General features: G+C 37.0%; 1 protein-coding gene across 1 annotated transcript in view; it reads right to left on the bottom strand.

The window, feature by feature from the left end:
• Positions 1 to 19,385, bottom strand: part of TBC1D5 (TBC1 domain family member 5) — a 446,909-nt gene that overhangs the window by 226,587 nt on the left and 200,937 nt on the right. Inside the window, exon 12 of the mRNA XM_049870673.1 lies at positions 14,934 to 15,106. Coding sequence (XP_049726630.1) covers positions 14,934 to 15,106 — 173 coding nt within the window. The remainder of the gene's footprint in view (positions 1 to 14,933; positions 15,107 to 19,385) is intronic.

Raw genomic sequence — 19,385 nt, 5'->3', positions numbered from 1 at the left:
AAATACCTAACAAATAACAACTGAAGTAGTATTAAAAGCATGATTTTATTAGACAAAGCAAATTTTAATGCAAAAAAAATTGAGAAACAAAAAAATACAAGCCAAACCATATTATAAAAAATAATATTTCTGTTTCTGCACTTAAATTATGCTAGAAGTTTATCTAAAACTACAAAAATAAGAATAAACATTCTAAGGAGACAGTTAACAAGACACATGATGAAGAACCAAAAGGGACAAAAAGCAAAAAGAAGAAAATAAAAAGCAATGTGCCCCACTAGTGTTTAATCTGTAGCCGGAATTAGTAAAGGAAAATTTTTCTGTAGATATTCAATTTGTCTCTTGTTTCCCTGGTTAAGGAAAGAATTGGAGAGTATAAAATCAGTCAGAGAGACTCATGAAATTAAGACGCAAGGAATGAGGAATTAGGGAGAGAAGCTAAATATGAGTTACTGATTGACTCAATGTTAAGATTTTTAGCCACATTTAACTATTATTTCCCAGTAAGTCTTTTTTCCTTCCAGCTTAAGAATCTACAGTTTCTATCTGAGGGTCAAAATTATTTCCTTCTCAACCTAGACACGCTCTGCTAACTAGCAGATTCAAAGACAATGTGGGATTGTCAGTTGTATCATCACTCTGTTGTTAAACAGACATCTTAAAGAAGGCATTGCATTGTCCCACTGTTACTTAAAAACAACTCAAGACTATATTTCTGGTGAAATTCTACTTTTTACAACCTTGTTCGATATTAATGTGTGTAAGGCTTTCCTATATATACAGTATGTTCAGTTAAAGACATCACAACAATCATAAAATCCCAGTTTCATCAGCTTTCTTTAGAGAATGCTGATATAATCTGAAATTAATCCAGTTCTGGTTACTGAGTTTATGACTGGGTTTGGCAAAATGTACTGTTTAAGACACCCAATTGAAAGATTAGAATGCCTTTTAGCATCTTTGAATATACCTGGAATGGTGTTGAGGTGGAAGGTATGTTGTACCACAATCTATTTTGGCTTAGAATTTTCTAGTGCATCAGTATTTTTCAGGTACCCAGCATATTCTGATGAGCCCTGGTGGCACAGCGGCTAAGTGCTTGGCTGCTAATCAAAATGTTGGTAGTTTAAACCTACCACCCACTCCATGGGAGAAAGATGTCGCAGTCTGCTTCCTGAAAGATTTACAGCCTTAGAAACCCTATGGGAAAGTTCTACTCTGCCCTATTGTGTTGCTATGAGTTGGAAATTGACTTGACAGTAACAGGTTAAGCATATCTTGTATATCAATCACCCTTGAGTCTTATTCAGAACTAAAAATTCTAAAACAGAATGTAATCACATATTTGCAGGAAATTTTAGAAAACATACGTATTGACTTTTAATACATGAATTAATAAATACAATTTAAAAATGAGGCTTTAATTGCAAAGCTAATAAGCTTATAATAAAAATATAACTTTTGTCACGTGCTATATATTTTGGAAGCATTTTAAACTATTCAAAAATATTAAATGAAAATGCTACCTTTGCGGGGGGGCTGTTTTCATTAGTCCAATACATTCATTAGGCTCCAAAACAATAATGGAAGAAGCCACTAATTTTCAAACTACTGGCAGAATTTTAGGTAGAAGCAAAAAGAAACATCCTGGTCTAAGTTAAACACTGCATTTCCAAATATGTAGGTTATGATAATACAGGAAATCACTAAAGTCTCAAAGCTCATAAGCCCATTATACTTAAAAGTTACAACCAAATCTCCATAAAACTATACATATTATTGGAAATATTTTCTCTGTGCATCAAAAAGGACCACGAAACAAGAAAACAAATTGTGCCATTTGTACTGGGTAAGAGTACTGGATAGTGAATTCTTAGTTTGAGATGTCTAGTCGTTTTAACTGGTTTTGAATTCTGAAATAAAGAAATTCATAATTACTTTTGGAGATTTTGATACTCCTCTCACAGTAATTGATAGAACAAACAGAAAAGCAACAAAATATATAGACTAACTTGACCTAACTGACATAGAACATTTTACTCAACATCAGGAGAATACACATTCTTCTCATGTGGACATGGAATATTCATCAAGACAGAGCAGATCTGGGGCTAAAAATATGGCTTAACAACAACGACAAAAACAGAAATGCAAAGCATATTCTCAGACCATAACAGAAGTAAACTAGAAATAAACAACGAAAACATATCTGGGTATTCCAAAAATATTTTGAAAGTAAGGAACATATTTCTAAATAATTAATGTCATAAAAAGGAAGTTTAAGGAAAATTGATAAATATTTTCGACTGGAAAAATGAAAATATACCATATCAAAATTTTAGCGTTGCAGCTAAGAGGGAAACTTACAGCATTAAATGCTTATATTACAAAAGAAGGTCTCAAAATAATCCAGACTTCTACCTAAAACGATTCAAAAAAGAGCAAAATAAACTCAGAGCAGAAGGAAATCAATGAAAAAGACCTGAAACCAATAAAATTGAGAACGGGGGCCGGCGGGGGGGAGGGGGGGGATCAATCAAACCCAAAGCTTGCTCTTTAAAAAAAATCAATAAAACTGACGAACCCAAACAGACCAATAAAAAAACAGAGGTAACATAAAAGTTAATTTAATAAAATTAATTTAATTTTGAAAAAGTGAATTACAGAGGCAGGGCCAAGGTGGTGGCGTAGTTAGACGCTTCCTGCGGTCCCTCTTAGAACAAAGACTTGAAAAAGCATGTGAATTGATCACATATGACAATCTAGGAGCCCTGAACATCACAGACAAAGCTGGATCGGTGGGCGCACATGGGCTGAGGCAAGTAGTAGTGTTTGGGACGCGTTTTCCACACCGGGAGAAACTAAGCAGCAGAGTCTGTGTGGGCCTACAGAACCAGGAGAAAGTAGTGCTGGATCGGTGAAAGTTAAGTGCAAGCATCTAATGTACCGTGAGGAACCAAAAAAACCCTTTGCCCTCTGGGAAGTACCTGTCTCACATGTAACCGTTCCCTCCCCACTCTGCTCCAGTCCCAGCCTGGCTTCGGTGATTGCTGCACCCCCGTGGGCTGGAAGTGGGGCCCGTTATGCATCCTGAGCCATTCCCCCAGCTTTGGAGAGGGAATAAATTAACACACAAATAACAAACAGGAAAAAATAATTTTCCAGCTCCCCTAAACCAGGACCTCAGAGAAGGCACAACACCTTTCCCTAGGCCCAGGCATAAGGGGTCCATGGACTTTGAATACCTTTCACCCTTGTCTAGAACTGTGTGGGGCCATTTCAATAGCGTAGGCCCTCATTAGCATAGTACAACAGAGTACGTACCTGAAACCTATTTTCAACTGCAACAGCTAAGGGGAAGCAGCAAATTCATGACATCTGACACTGCCCTACCCATTAAGCAGGGTCCTCAACTACCCATGTCAGGGGCCTGAGAACTGGTGGCTCCACCCATTCCAACAAGCCACCCAAGACAGGGGTCTGAGAATAAGTGGTGCCTCCCAGTTCTTACAGCCAACAGCACTGGGTGCCCAAAGTCCAGCTGCAAAACCCATCCACCTACACACTCCAGGGAACAGGGACACACCTTCCACCCAGGCACTCAGGATGTCAACATGCAAAAAACAAAGCAAAGCAACAAAAAACTTTTATCTATACCTCTCACCTTACACAAAAATTAATTCAAAATGGATGACAGACCTAAATGTAAAAGCAAACCAAACACTAACTCATTGCCATTGAGTAGATTCCGACTCATAGCGACTCTACAGAACAGAGTAGAACTGTCCCACAGGGTTTCCAAAGAGCAGCTGGTGGATTTGAACTGCTGACCTTTTGGTTAGCAGCTGAACTCGTAACTGCTGTGCCACCATGGCTCCAAATGTAAAATATAAAACAATAAAACATTTAGAAAAAAATATAGGAGGAAATGTTTATTACTTAGTATCATCGATTGAATTGTGTCCCCCCAAAATATCTGTCAACTTGGCTAGGTCATGATTCCCTTGTATGACTGATTGCCTTTTATCTTCTGATGTGATTTCTCTACGTGTTGTAAATCCTACCACTATGATGTAATAAAATGGATCAGTGGCAGTTATATCGATGAAGTCTACTAGATAGTGTCTTGAGCCAATCTCTTTTGAGATATGAGAGAAGTGAGCAGAGAGACATGTGGACCTCATACCACCAAGAAAGCAGCATTAGGAGCAGAGCGCATCCTTTGGACCTGAGTTTCCTGTGCTGAGATGCTCCCAGACCAAGGGAAGACTAATGACAAGGACCTTCCTCCAGTTATGTGGACTATCACACTCATACTTCCGAAACTTCTCTCCTAAGCTCCAGAACCATATGTTCAATGGTATACCAGATACGACATGGTCCCATGGAAACTCCAAACAACACATTTGCAATAGAATTCTTCTTTCCCTTGAAATATCCTTCTTTACTCATCATTCGTTCTCTGTGATTTTTACCATCATTTCCCTTGTTGTCCAAATCATCTTTGACTTTGCCCTCTCTCTCATCGCCATATCTGATTTATTAAAGATCCTGACAATTCTGGTAACTTCTCATTATTAGCTGCCTCAAATCAGCCCCAACTCCTGGTCGACTCCGTGCACAACAGAATGAAACACCGCCTGTTGCGCAGCAGGCAGCCCATAAACTGTGCTGTTCAACACAGTAGCCACCCAGGATCAGTTGTAGATTGGACTGCTGTAATCTACAAGGTTTTCACTGGCTGGTTTTCAGAAGCAGATCTCCAGGCCTTTTTCCTAGTCTATCTTACTTAGGAAGCTCAGCTGAGACTTGTACAGCATCATAATAACATGCAAACCTCCACTAACAGACCAGCGGTGGCTGTACATAAGGTGCATTGCCTGGGGATCAAACTCAGGTTTCCCACATGGAAGACAAGAATTCCACTACTGAACTACTACTGCCCCACCCCTGCTCAGCAATTTAGCATCTTCCAAATAGTTTCACTTCTTTCTACTCACACTGCTTTATCTTGTTTTAGGCCACCGTCATCTCTCTCCTGGCAAACAGAACTAGCTACTTAGCTAGTCGCTGTTCCCCTTATTTCCTCCTTCAATTTCTTTACCAAGGTACAGGCAGTGTAGTCTTCTTAAACCACAAATATGAGCATAACACCATTCTGTTTCAATGGCACCCTCCCTCCCTTACCCTAGAATAAAGATCTAGATCAATACTTCTGCAATGATGAAAGTGTTCTATATTTGTGCTATTCAACACAGTAGCCATTATTCAAATATGATTGGCTACTGAGCACTTGAAATAGGGCTAGTATGACTGAGAAATGGAATATTCACATTTAATTTAATGGCTACTGGGTGCATATCAGACAGCATAAATCTATACTGTTCTTAGCATGGCTTACAAGAGTTTCCATGTCTTGGTTTTGCCTTATTTCATGATACCCCCCTCTCACAAAATTCACTCTAGTTATAAAAAACTATTTAGTGTTTCCTACGCCCGTGACGGTATCTCAGAAATCCATGTTTTTGGTCATGCTGTTCTCCCTGCCTGAAGGTCCTTCCACCTATTTTGATTGTACTGCTCTTACACTTCAAGACACAGCCTAGGTATCATCTCTTCTAGACAGCTTCTTTGAAAACTTTGGGTTGCTCTAAGAAAAGTGTTAGTTGCCCATCCAATACCCATAGCTTCGCCCCAACATGTGCTCAGCTTCAAGTGATGGGATCACAGTTAATCAAAGCTAACCATAAGGATCCTACTCCGTTTTCCTAGCCTTCACTGCAGCTCCTGATCCCATTATCTTCGAGTCAATTCCGACTCACAGCTACCCTATAGGGCAGAGTAGAACTGCCCCACTGGGTTTCCAAAGAGCATCTAGTGGATTCAAACTGCTGACCTTCTGGTTATCAGCTGAGCTTTTCTTTTAACCACTGAGCCATCAGGGCTCCTTGCTGCAGCTAGTGGTGGCCATATGTTCAAATTCAACTAATGAGATTTAAGCCTATGTCTGCTACCGCTGGCTGCTGAGAAAAACTGTTTTGCTTGTTCAAGGAGAGGTATGGCTGTTACCAGTTCCTTTCTTGTACTTTCTGCCTTGAACTACAAAATTGATATCTAACTATAATACCCATGTTGAGATTATTTACCCACAAATATGAAGAAAGCCAAGAAAATCTCATGATATGTAGGTTTTGATATTGTTAAACCATTGAATTACTGCCAGCAGTTTGTTTTCAGGCCGCTGTTGTTTGAGTTTCTGTTACTTGCAGTCAGATGCATTTCTGATATAACATCCACTTTTGTGCTCTCACAGCACATTGTGTACAGGTGTCTTAACAATTATTACTTATATCAAAATAATGTTGTTCACATGTCTCACATTAACCCAACCATTACTGTAGCTATCCTGACTGCCCATATGTTGCTTGATAAGAAAACGGAGTAAACAACAAAGCCATAAATAAATGTAAATCTAGTATTAGAAATGTAGTTAGCTCCCATTTTATATAACAAACGACACTGTGATAAACATCTTTATCCACAGACCTTTGCTCCACAGATTCACTTAAGATATCGTATGCTTAATACTGGAATTATGGGTCAAAGAGTCCAAGTTTACCATGCATTTGATTCATTTCTCTAGTTGTCCTCAAACTGATAATATCAGCATTGAAATTTTCTCCAATATTTATCAATATAAGTGAAAATAATGTTTTGTTATTTAATTTGTATTTCTTTATCTGAATAGTTGAAAGCTCACTATACATATTGGCCTTTGGTATTTTTTTCCCACGAGTTGTTGGTTCACTTTATTTTTCTACTTTCTGGGTTAGTAGTTTCTCACTGAATTTAAGGGCTCTTTATAAAGAATAAAAATTTGTTTTTATTCTTTAATATTTTCTTCATATATGTTGCTTTTTTTCCCTTTAGCCAGTTTGTCTTTGCATTGAATTTTATTGGTTTGAGATACTGGAGTAGTCAAATTTCAACTTTACCCTCTAGAATTTCTTTCATTGATATTCTTCTTGAAAAATTCACAGTCATGGAAGATTGGTTATATATTCATGTATGTTTCCTTCTAATATTTAGAGTTTTAGTTTTTTTTTTTTATAATTATGACATGATGTTCTTCTAGCAGCAAATATTCACCACAGCATATTTTGAATAATCAACTCCTTATATAATTTGTGTTCTTGCCTTTCCATTCATCTATCCATTAATCCACTCAAAAATGTTTACTGAATGCTTACCACACGCCAGGTTCTTTTAGATAGGCATCTGGGATAATTCCTTGCCGTCATGGATATTATACACCAAAGTTCAGGTTGTGATATGTCTATTATGAATTGGATGGCTTATTAAATATAGAAGGATATTTTCTTTTCTTCAGTGCTTTTGTTTTGCATTATAATTTTTTGATACTGATATTGCCACTCTTGTATTTTTACTGAACTATATCATTTTAGCTGTCTCTTTTAAGTAGTGTATAGTTAGATTTTGTATATAAAGCCAGTTGCGTGAGAATATTTACGTTTTTTAAGGTGAGCTTAAACATATATAAAACCATAACTACATATTATTGTATCTACCTAATACTGCAAAAGACCTGTTTAAAGTGTTAAAAAGCAAAGATGTCACTTTGAGGACTAATATACAACTGACCCAAGCCATGGTATTTTCAATTGCCTCATATGCATGTGAAAGCTGGACAGTGAATAAGAATAAGGAAGACCAAAGAAGATCTGACACCTTTGAATTCTGGTATTGGTGAAAAACATTGAATATACCATGGACTGCCAGATGAACAAAACTGCCCTGGAAGAAGTACACAAAACGCTCTTTAGAGGCAACGGATGGAGAGACTTCATCTCACGTACTTTGGACATGTTATCAGCATGGACCAGTCCCTGGAGAAGGACATTATGCTTGGTAAAACAAAGGGTCAACAAAAAAAGAGGAAGACCCTCAATGAGATGGACTGACACAAAGGCTGCAATGATGGGCTCAAACAAAAACCAATCGTGAGGACGGTGCATGACCAGGCAGTGTTTTGTTCTGCTGGAACCTACTTGATGGCACCTAACAACAGCATATGTATATAAATACACACAGACACATGTGCATGTATATATATGTGTGTATATATATACATACACATGTGTGTATATACTTACGTATATATGTGTATATATACGTATGTATATATGTGTATACGTATATATGTACGTGTGTGTGTATATATATATATTTATATACACACACACATATATATATATGGGATCCCTGGTGGTGCAGTGGTTAAGTGCTTAGCTGATAACAGAAAAGTTGGTGGTACCAACTCACTAGCTGCTCCGAGGGAGAGAGATATGCCAGTCTGCTTCCATAAAGATTACAGCCTTGAAAACCGTATGGGGCAGTTGTACTCTGTCCTTTAGGGTAGCTATGAGTCGGAATCAACTCTACGGCAATGGGTTTGGCTTGTTTTACGTGTGTGTAAATACAATAAATACACACACGATATAAAACGGTTCTTATTAAGACTCACTAAATAGTAATAATAATGAAAGAAAATAGCAATTCTTACTAAAGAAAGATGACAAATAACAAATAATACTACCATAATTTTTTTAATAGTTCCATATATAGTACTATAAGCATCTTTCTTTATGCTTTCTTTGGGAAGCGTTGTTATTATTACCATTTAGTAAAGACATTTTGTATAAGCACTTAAAAATTAACAACAATGGACATTTAGTGAGTGCTTACCACGTGCCCAGTTAATCCTCATTATATCATACTGGTCACCTTGCTTTCTACGTCCTTTTAGACCTGCCTTCTCCTTGATTGAATTATTAATTTTTATTCATCTTTCAGTGGTAGAGTATCTTTTTTACTAGAAAGGCATGTGGATGGTACCCTTCCTAAGCTCATACATGTGTGACTGGATACAACTTTTCCTTCTTGCCCTTTGTCTATTCAAAGTATGCCATCAACTAACCCTTTTTTCATTTTGTTTTTCAAAGTTTAAGATTAAAGTGGCAGATTACTCCTGGCTTCCTCACTTCATATCTAGCAGCCTAACCCAAATAAGGCCAATACTGGACTTGAACCAGAAGATTTAAGCCTTAGGTCATGGCTTATTATGATTTGGTATACTTTTCCTGCTGGTACATCCTATGCTTGAAGAACTTCAGCTCTTTTTGTCCTGATTTTTGGCATGGACTGTGTGCTTTAGGCTCTCCAGTGCTCTTGATTTTTTCATGTCTTCTTTACCAGGCTGATTTCTGATCACTACTAACTAGACTTCTTTGATTCTGCACCTTGTACCTACCTTGCCACCCAGAATTTGGCTCACGGGCCAATATTGACACACAGTACCTTTGGGTACCTTAGTTTTCGATACATTGATAAACCAAGAAAAAACCAAACCATTGCTGTTGGGTTGATTCTGACTCATAGTGACCCTACAGGATAAAGTAGAACTGCCCCATAGGATTTCCAAGGAGTGGCTGATGGATTCTAAGTGCCAACCTTTTGGCTAGCAGCCGAGTTCTTATCCACTATGCCACCAGGACTCTATATATCGATAGTACTAGCCAAATCACAGTGTGAACGTAGGCTGAAGAGTTCAAAGTCTGGCTCAGCCTCTTGGTAGCTGTCTGACCTAAATAAACCTTTATAAGCCTTTATTTTCTCTCTATAAAATAGGCATAATACCAGTTCCTATTTCAGTGTGTTAAGAGGATAAAATAAGCTTTAGTACAATGTCTAACCCATTAGAAGCATTCAATAAGTATTAGCAATTATTAGTCATTATTCTGATAATTCAGTGTATTGTTCTTCTCCATAACTCTTAATCTGTGATAATTTTTCACGTAGACGGGAAAATCCCCAATGTTTTCAGAAGGAGTAATTCTAGGGGAATACTCAATACAGTACAAAAACAAACTATCAATGGAGCTTTACCTTCTAATCCCTCATATTCTATGCTTTATGTTTAATGTATAATATAAAGCTCATAGAAAAGAAAAGAATATCTCAATCATTAACTGCGTACAATGGGAAGCTATTTACTTAAACTGTTAGGAGATATAACTTTAAGGTAGATAATTATACTGACTTTTGATGAAAGTTACATTTCTAACCATATGTTTATACTTCAAATATAGGTTTAAAAAAAAATTTAGGAGTCCTACATAATTACATTGTGATATGTGTTAAAACCAATAAACTATGACATAAACATTTTAAAATTCTATCACAAAATTTGGCAAATTATTCATTAATAACCAAGAATCTCCCCAATTAAATTACTATAAACCACCACAGCAAAACAACTGCTAATCCAGAAAACAGGAAATCAGGGACACAGAAGATGTGTAATAAGCCCCTGGGGGATATGGCATTTATCCCATGAGTGTTGTAAAGAGCTCGTAATTTAAGACTGGCAAAGCCCACATGTGTTATGAGGGTCTTTCCTCAAAAGTGACATTAACTGCACATCCCACAGCTGCTTATTATGTATTCTATTTATATCAAAGTATAAACCGAGGTCTAAAATATACAGATTCAATGTATTTAAAGGCGATAATACAAAACAGTTACTCTGGCTTAAGAGAAATCGTTCATTTTAAACTTCATTATTTGGTCTCTTTACGAAAGAGTACTGTAGTAAAAAGTGAAAGCAGTTCATGCGTTAAGTCTTTATATCTGACTCTACCATGACGAAGAGTCTTTTGGAATCACATCAAGGTACGTACTCAAGGGATGGAATCCTAACACTAATATTTTGATGCTTTTGCACAAACACAACCGGAAGTGATGAAATCACAGGGCATTCTTATCCTCATACTGAAAATGAAGATACCACAAACATACCTCTAAGAAATACCTTTAGAAGTCTGAATGCAGTCAAATGTTTTACTTTGGAAATTAGTCACTGTGCACTGATAGACCCTCACAGAACTTTAACAGTAATAAAAAAAAAAATACAGTACTCATCAATAAATGGCAAAGAAAAGACAACTCAAGATGTAAGTTATTTAAATTAAAGGAAGAGAATCTTCATCCAATGTGCAACAGGAGTAATCGTTCATAAAAATAATGAAAAAAACGGTGAAAATTTTAGGATATATTATTTTATAATATCACTTACGCAGTATTGAACATTTAATTGCAAATTATCTTTATTTAACCTAAAATAATAAGTTGATTTAACATTTCCTAACAGAAAAACAAGCTACAATTATCCGGGAGATAATGCATCTGAATATATAAAGTGAGAGCGTTAATAAGCAAGCTATTACATAACACTTGGGATTTATGGGTACTCATTCTCATATTTCAAAATAAATATCAATTTAATGAAAATTAACATACGCTAATTTGGAATGACTTCAGCCAAAGTTAGTGCAATAAATTTTACACTAACCATTAACTGTGATTTTGTTAAAGAAATTTATTAGGAAAATATGAGAAATATGTCTACACATATCTGCTACCTCAGAAGGTATCCACATACATTCTCTTACAAAAACTTGAACAAAAACTAGCTTCAAAAATTGAGTAATTGCTCTAAAGCAAAGATCACCTGCTAAGATTTAAAAAAAAACAAAACTGAATAATTGCTAAATCTTTTTCTTAATGATAATTACAGCTGTATTAGAAAACTGGTTTAAATAACTTTTAATGTACCACATGACTGCTGAAGATTGACTAAAATTAGAATCCTGGACTCACTAGGTGGCATAATTCAGTCTTGCTAACACTCTCTCCCCCCATGTAAGCATAAAAAAAAAAAAAAGTAAGCATGTATTTATGATTTACCCCCCATTCCATAGAAATTGTTGGTATTTTGCCATTGGCTCATTCATTACTGATATTTTTACCATGTTGTTTTTCTAATTCTACTGGAACAGTTTAGTTTACAAGAAAATATTTTTCTTTGAAAATCAAAATTCTGTAAAACAGTTGTCATGCAAAAGCACACCTTATGTGACACAAAATGGAGTCCAATCAGCACCCTGAGGAAAAGCTGCCATTAACTGACAACTGATTATTTTCTATTTGTCCATTTGATGACAAATTTACCCAAATCACAAACTATTTTCAAGTACTATTTTTGACTGTAAAACTAACAACTTTCTTCCAACAGGAATAGACAGTACCGCCAACAATTATTTAGATTCAAAACACTTGTACAATACAAAACAAAACAAAACGTTTCAAATTCATGTCCATGAGATATACACCTACATCATTAGGCTCCGCAACATAAATTATTGTGCCAAATTGCTACAAGAGCATCTAAAAGTCTACTCTTAACTTCTGTACTTACCTCTTTAGAAACACTGATCTAAAGAGCAGCTATTATACGTGTCCAGGTAAGCAGCAGCCCATTTTTAAGTAGCAGCCCATATACTTTGGGGAAGAAAACACAGAAAGCCAAAGCCAGAGGTGGAAGGCTTAGTGAATCTCACGGCACACCATATCCAAACAGCCATTAATATCCTAGTCAAGCAATTGCAATGACAGATGATAATAATAAAAGCACTGCCAAACAGATACTGAACGCTTACTACATACTGAGCACTACCTTTTCTGTACATTAGGATTTAATTCTCACAATCCCCTAACAAAGCAGGTATAATCATTTTTGATCTCCATTTCACAGATGAAGAAACCAAGGCTCAAAGTGGTTAAACAGGTCTGTTTCATTTCAATGCCTGCACTTCTATTTTATATCATAGTATTCTTTGGCAGCAAAGTTTCTACCAGTAATCAATAGGGAATGAACTCATGGCATTACAACTTATGCTAGCATACAGGAACAGAGGAAAAGTCAGACACGGACCTTGCATGTGCTCCACAAACAGTCATAATAAAACCAAATAAATAAGTGAAATGGGTGTCTAAAACCCCTGTACTATAAAATGAGGGCCAAATAGAAAGGATGGATGACCTTTTGTTCAAAGTTTAAAAGAAAAAAAAATTTTTTTTTTGAGACAATGCAGATGAGATTGTATACAAAAATAATGGGACTAATAAGGCAGCAAGGACCATGACTAGCCCTGGTATTATCAGTCATTACTAATAAATAAAATTGGAACAATTAAGAGTAGTTCATGGAATTTCACTGGGGAGGTGCTAGTCAGATGTCAAAGCAGTACTATGACTTATTATGATGCAGAGAAAACTGATGGAATGTAATGTTAGAAAAGGGAACTGGACCACATCGTCTTTACTGTACCAAAGCCAATGCCGTCATCACTACAATGCAAAGTACCAGCATACGCAAAGAGGTAAAAAATTATCGAGCTTTTCAAAGAAATGACACACACCCCAAAACATCAATTCAAGACCTTAGTGAAAATTTTTGAGGGTATAAAATGGGCTTTTGTATTTGAATATACCAGTTCTTTGAGCACACAGCAGAGAGAAATACAGAATTTAACTCCTGATCTGGCATTAGCTATTTTAAAATAAATTTTTATCTGTATATAATCACAAATGTATTATGTACAAATGTATTATCTATACTTAGAAGTGTGAAGAGCAATTCATTAAATAACCTACAGTGCTGCCCACTACCCACATCACACATGTTCTCGTTTTCCAGTAGAACTATGGAGCCACTCTCAATGATGAGGTCAAGTTTAAGTCACAGAAATGAAAGCAATCAGCATTAGAACAGGCAAACACTTATTCAATCACTGTTCAGAGAAGAAAAGCAGCTGAGAATTATTATTAGTAAAAGGCTGTGTATCCCATGAAAACATAAATAAAACACTCACTGGTATTCTCTTCTCTGAGCTAAATAAACAGCCTCTCTGTGGTCCTAAACTTTTGACTTATTTGAAATGTTTTACAATTGAAATAATGAATTCATGTTTATTAAGCACCTATTTATGTGCATCTCAATAATAACTTGTCAGTTTTACAAATTCTAACCAACTGAGAGTCAGCATTTACATAAAATTTCTATCAAGGAACTGCTCAGCACTAGATAAGAATCCTTAGGATTTCAACATAAAGGGCACTTTTGTTGCCTACAGCACTCACTACACAGCTAATTCATATTTACTAACACCTCTATATTTCTAATTTGGTTATACACAATTATAAGCCACTGACATACATAAATTGTCAGTGCTGTTTCCTCACTTTTCCATCGATTTCCTCCTTCCCCACATCCCCTCATCCCCTGCTCCTGTGCATTGTAGGAGTTGCTCTAGCCAGAGACCCTACCCTCTATGTTCTCCAGCTTAGAACATTTAAAGAATGACTGGATTCTTATTCTTTTGCTATAACACGTTAGAGAAGTTCTGTGGCTGAAAAGATTAAGACAATATGTTCCCCGGGGAGGGGCATGTATCTTACTGACAGAAATCCACTTTCGAGGGCAGAGCAGAAGATGACTGCATCATGAAATAGAAAGAACATGGACATCTTGTAGGACTACCTGAGTTCAGGGCTGGCTTCGTGGATGTATGACCTGCACATCTGCACAGAGCTTGGCATTTAGAAAGGCTCCATGCTCGGTTTAATGATGTGCTGCTGTCTTGAAATTTGTACTAATTTCTAAACAAGGGTCTCATAATTTTCATTTTGCACTGGGCCCTGCAATATGTAGCCAGTCCTGACTGGGTCTGAATTGTGACTTTAACGGGTGTAAACTTAATCTAAGCCTTAGTTTCTCCTTAGTCTAAGCCTTAGTTTCTTCATCTGAACCGAAGGGATAACTCCGAATTAATGAGACTGGTAGGAGTATTAGATGAGACGCTGTATGTCAAAGTAATGAGTACAGAGCCTAGTACATAGGACACAAAAGAGATATGACACAAAATAGAGCTGGGACAGTTCTTGTTCTTAACTTCTAGAAACCATCATAAATAATAATTAGATGTAGTTGAAATTTAAACTTTAATACTTACAATCCATATATCTGTGGTGCAATTTCTAGTCTGTTCAAGTGCATATAAAGCTCAATATCATGCTTCTTCAGTAGATGATCCTGGATCTGGTTGACTTTAGTAACAATAGCAATTGTTGGCCCTAAATCCTGTGGCCTAGCGAAAGGGATGGGGGTCATCAGAGCTTCTTTTCCCTAAAAACATAAAGACAGGAAAAATCAAGCACATATTATTTCAATACGAAATTAAGAAAAAATATGGACATCATTCTTGAATTTATAAATGAAAGTTTAAACAAGAAACGGCTATGTCAAACATCTCACGACAAATGCTTAAAATGTGAAGTCACATGCTGATCATCATATACACAACTGTGCTCAGATGGCAATGGTCAGGATATGCCTCCCAAAATGTTTTTCTACCTGTATTCCCTTAACCAGCTTCTCTTCATGTCAAAGTTTTACAAGATAATTTTAGCTAGAGGTAGTGGTGGCCACTGTAGACCACTTGTCCATGGCTAGTTTGTCTAACCAGACATAGTACATAAATGGCAAGCCTTAATGGAAACATGTTTCTTGGGTATAAAACATAAACACGACAACAGTAAATGAAAACTGTATTCGTTTGAGTTGAGGGGTGAGCACTCAAAAACAGGAAATAGAGGGCAGAGCCAACATGGCACTATAGACAGAAGCACCACATCATCCCACCACAGCAGAGACTTGAAAAACTAAGTAAGACAGAGAAAACATCAATCCTGGAACCCTAAGCGTCAAATGATGAGATAAAGAACTCAACCAAGCACTGAATGGAATAAGAAACTGACAGAGAACAGAAAGCAAAGAAGAGATACGGAATGGAGGTTCCCTACCAGCTAACGCAGCACGGATTCGCCATCTTGGACGCCTGTTGGAGATCAGTGGACAGAGAGTATGGCAAAGCAGCTTCACAGAGCTCCCAGTTGGAAACACAGCACCCGCTGGACCTGCCCTGCTGCACCGTAGCTGAGAGACTGGTCCTGCCCATTGGACAAGGTGGTAAGAAGTATCATGCCCACAGACAAGCAAACAACAAAGAATGCACAGCCTGCCTGCTCAGACATAAGCAAATAAAACAAAAAGCAGAACAGAACAAATCCACAATCAATAAACAAAAATAACTACTGAATGTCCCAAAGACAGAAGACAATATCAAAACACATAAAACAAAAAACAGGATAGGATGGTTTCAGTAGGTATCCAAAATAAAACACCAGATAACTTTCCAGGAGAAGAAATGGCACTGGAACTACCTGATAGGGAATTAAAATCTCTAATATTCAGAGCTATCCAGGAGTTGAAGAAAAAATTAACAAAAATGAGGAAAAAATAGACAAGATCGTGGAAAAGGCATACAAAATCATGGCAAGGGCAGACAAAACAATGGAATAATTCAGGAAAATAACACAGGAACAAAATGTCAAATAAATTCCAACTAGGAATCATATAAAAACAGCAATTAGAAATCCAAAAGATAAGCAACAAGACTTCAGAAATGGACAGTGTCATATAAGATCTGAGGAACAGGTTTGAAACAATGGAAGACAGGATCAGCGAAACTGAAGGCAAATACTTGGATCTCACTCCTGGGAATACATACTATAGAAAGAAATAAGAGTCGTCACACTAATAGACTTGTGCACACCCATGTTCATTGCAGCACTGTTCACAAACGTAAAAAGATGGAAACAACCTAGATGCCCATCAACAGATGAATGGATAAACAAACTATGGTACATAAACATAATAGGGTATTACATAACAATGAAGACCAGAGTCTCAGGGAACATTTAGCTCAACTGGCATAACACGGTTTATAAAGGAAATGTTCTTTACTTTGGTAAGTAAATGTTCTACTTTGGTGAGTAGCGTCTGGAGTCTAAAAAACTTGTGAGCAACCATCTAACATACTCCACTGGTCTCACCCCATCAGGAGCAAGAGAGAATGATGAAAACTAAAGATACAAGGGAAAGATTAGTCCAAAGGAGTAATAGATCACATCTACCACGGCTTCCACCAGACTGAGTTCATAGGACTAGGTGGTGCGCAGCTACCACCACTGACTGCTCTGACAGGGATTACAATAGAGGTTCCCAGACAGAGCTGGCGAAAAATGTAGAACAAAATTCTAACTCACAAAAAAAGACCAGACTTACTGGCCTGTCAGAGACTGGAGAAACCCCAAGAGTATGGCCTCTGGACACCCTTTTAGCTTAGTAATGAAGTCACTCCTGAGGTTCACCCTTCAGCCAAACATTAGGCCCATAAAACAAAACAAGACTAAAGGGGCACACCAGCCCAGGGGCAAGGACTAGAAGACAGGAGGGGACAGGAAAGCTGGTAATAGGGGTCTCAAGGTCAAGAATGTCATAGGGTTGGTAACCAATGCCACAAAACGGTATGTGCACTAATTGTTTAATGAGAAGCTAGTTTTTTCTATAAACCTTCATCTAAAGTAGTATAATACAAAAAAGAAAAAGGAAACTAGCACTAGAAAGAAAATGGTCTCTCTGTGCCTTCTGGTCAATTTAAATCGCTGAGTAAAAAGATTTTAAAACTGTCCAGATCAAAAGTATAGATGATTTAAAAATAAATTTAAGTTGGGCCAACTCACAACTTCCTTTCCTGCCACCCATAATCTTGTATTACGAGGAATGTATCTCTAACCGCTTGCACTGCTTTCATGCAAACTCCAATGGCCACCTCAAGTCTGATGAATTCCCCAATGCCTGACCTTTCCTCTAACCTTCCAGTCCACAACTTCTACCTTTCTGCAGTCAGCTTTTGTAGCAACACTCTCATATTTTCTGACTACCACCCATTTTCTCTCTACTTCTCTATCTTAAATTCATCTTTGTTTCTCGATGCTGGTTTTTCATAGAGCCTGGTCTTAGTTTTATCCTCTATTTATATACTTTCCCTGGGTGATATCAGTCATACACACTGCTTCAACCAATATCCATTTCCCAAAGACTTCCTGATCTGTGTTCATAGCCTAGTACTCTCTTGACTGCCTCCCATAAATTCAAACGCTCACCAAAAATCTTTGATTGCCACAAGGGTCTCAAATTCAGCAGGCCTAAAACCAAGCTTATTATCTGTCCAATTACATGTTCTTTCATCATGCTCACATAACCCCTCCTCCAGTAAGAATGCCTAGTCCACCCACGTTAGCTCCTTGGTACTTCTCAGATCTTCTATAGCCCTACTGTCACTGCTCAATTTGAGGCTCCGATAATTTCCTTCCTCCTATCTGTTTAGTTGCTTTTAAATCCATCTTCTAAAACACAAGGTGATCTATTTAAAACACAAAGTAGATTATGCTAAATTGCCCTGTTTAAACCTCTTTAGTAGCTCTTCATTGTCTTCTCAGGGAAAAAAAAAAATTCTAAATTTCTTAGCCAGATCTATAACACCTTTTTATTATCTGGCCAGTCTTTATTCTCGAGGGCTTCTAGAGGCCCTGGGGATGTCATTATCATACTTGAAACATACTTTCCCCAGTTTCTCCACTGAAGAGCTCTCAAGTATATTTAAAGATTCAACTCAACTGTCAGGTCCTCCAGAAAGCCTTCCTTAGTCCTATTTCTTCTCGGACACTCCAGTATCCTTTACTACTTCTCCCCGCTCCTAAACTGGTGAGATATCTAAAAGGAACACCATCTTTTCATTGATGGAACAGATTCTGGGACACAAAAAAGAAAAATTCCTTTCCTCAGTCTAGAAGGGGAAGACTACACAGAAAAAGAAACCTAGAATTTTATATAAGAACATCAGCTAATCAGGCTGGTGGAAGGTACAGAAGAGAGGAGAAGCATGTATTACCGTAAAGGAAAACTTCCTGTCCTTCTAGGATCACTTCAAGTCTCATAAGGAAATCCATTCTCTTATTGTTCCTATGGACACCCTGGTGGTGTAGTGGTTAAGTGCTACGGCTGCTAACCAACAGGTCAGCAGTTCAAATCCTCCAGGTGCTCCTTAGAAACTCTATGGGGCAGTTCTACTCTGTCCTATAGGGTCGCTATGAGTCAGAATCGACTCGACAGCAACGGGGTTTTTTGTTTGTTTTTATTGTTCCTAGTTTTTATGGTATGTGCCCTAGTGTCTTTTGGGTCCAAAGGATATAAGACAATGCTAATTTTTATGGTACAATTATTTTGCAATAATTTGTGTAGATAGGAGAAATGAAGCCTCTAATACTGTTGACACTTACTATAAAAATAATATATTGGAGACAAGTTTTTTTTTTAATTAAAAAAATTAACCCCTACTAAGATTCTTTTTCCTCTTGATATCAATTTGAAATATATGTTTTGGATAATTTATGTTAATTGTAAGATACCATTCATATCTGAAAGATAATGTTTACTCTAAAGCTAAATTCCCATAAAAATGATCCATTTAGCATTTTATGCATTTCAGTCATGTAGTTTT

This window comes from Elephas maximus, chromosome 27 (assembly GCF_024166365.1).
Source record: "Elephas maximus indicus isolate mEleMax1 chromosome 27, mEleMax1 primary haplotype, whole genome shotgun sequence".
Lineage (NCBI taxonomy): Eukaryota > Metazoa > Chordata > Mammalia > Proboscidea > Elephantidae > Elephas > Elephas maximus.
Note: the sequence above shows the minus strand (reverse complement) of the source record. Positions and strands in the feature narration are given on the sequence as shown.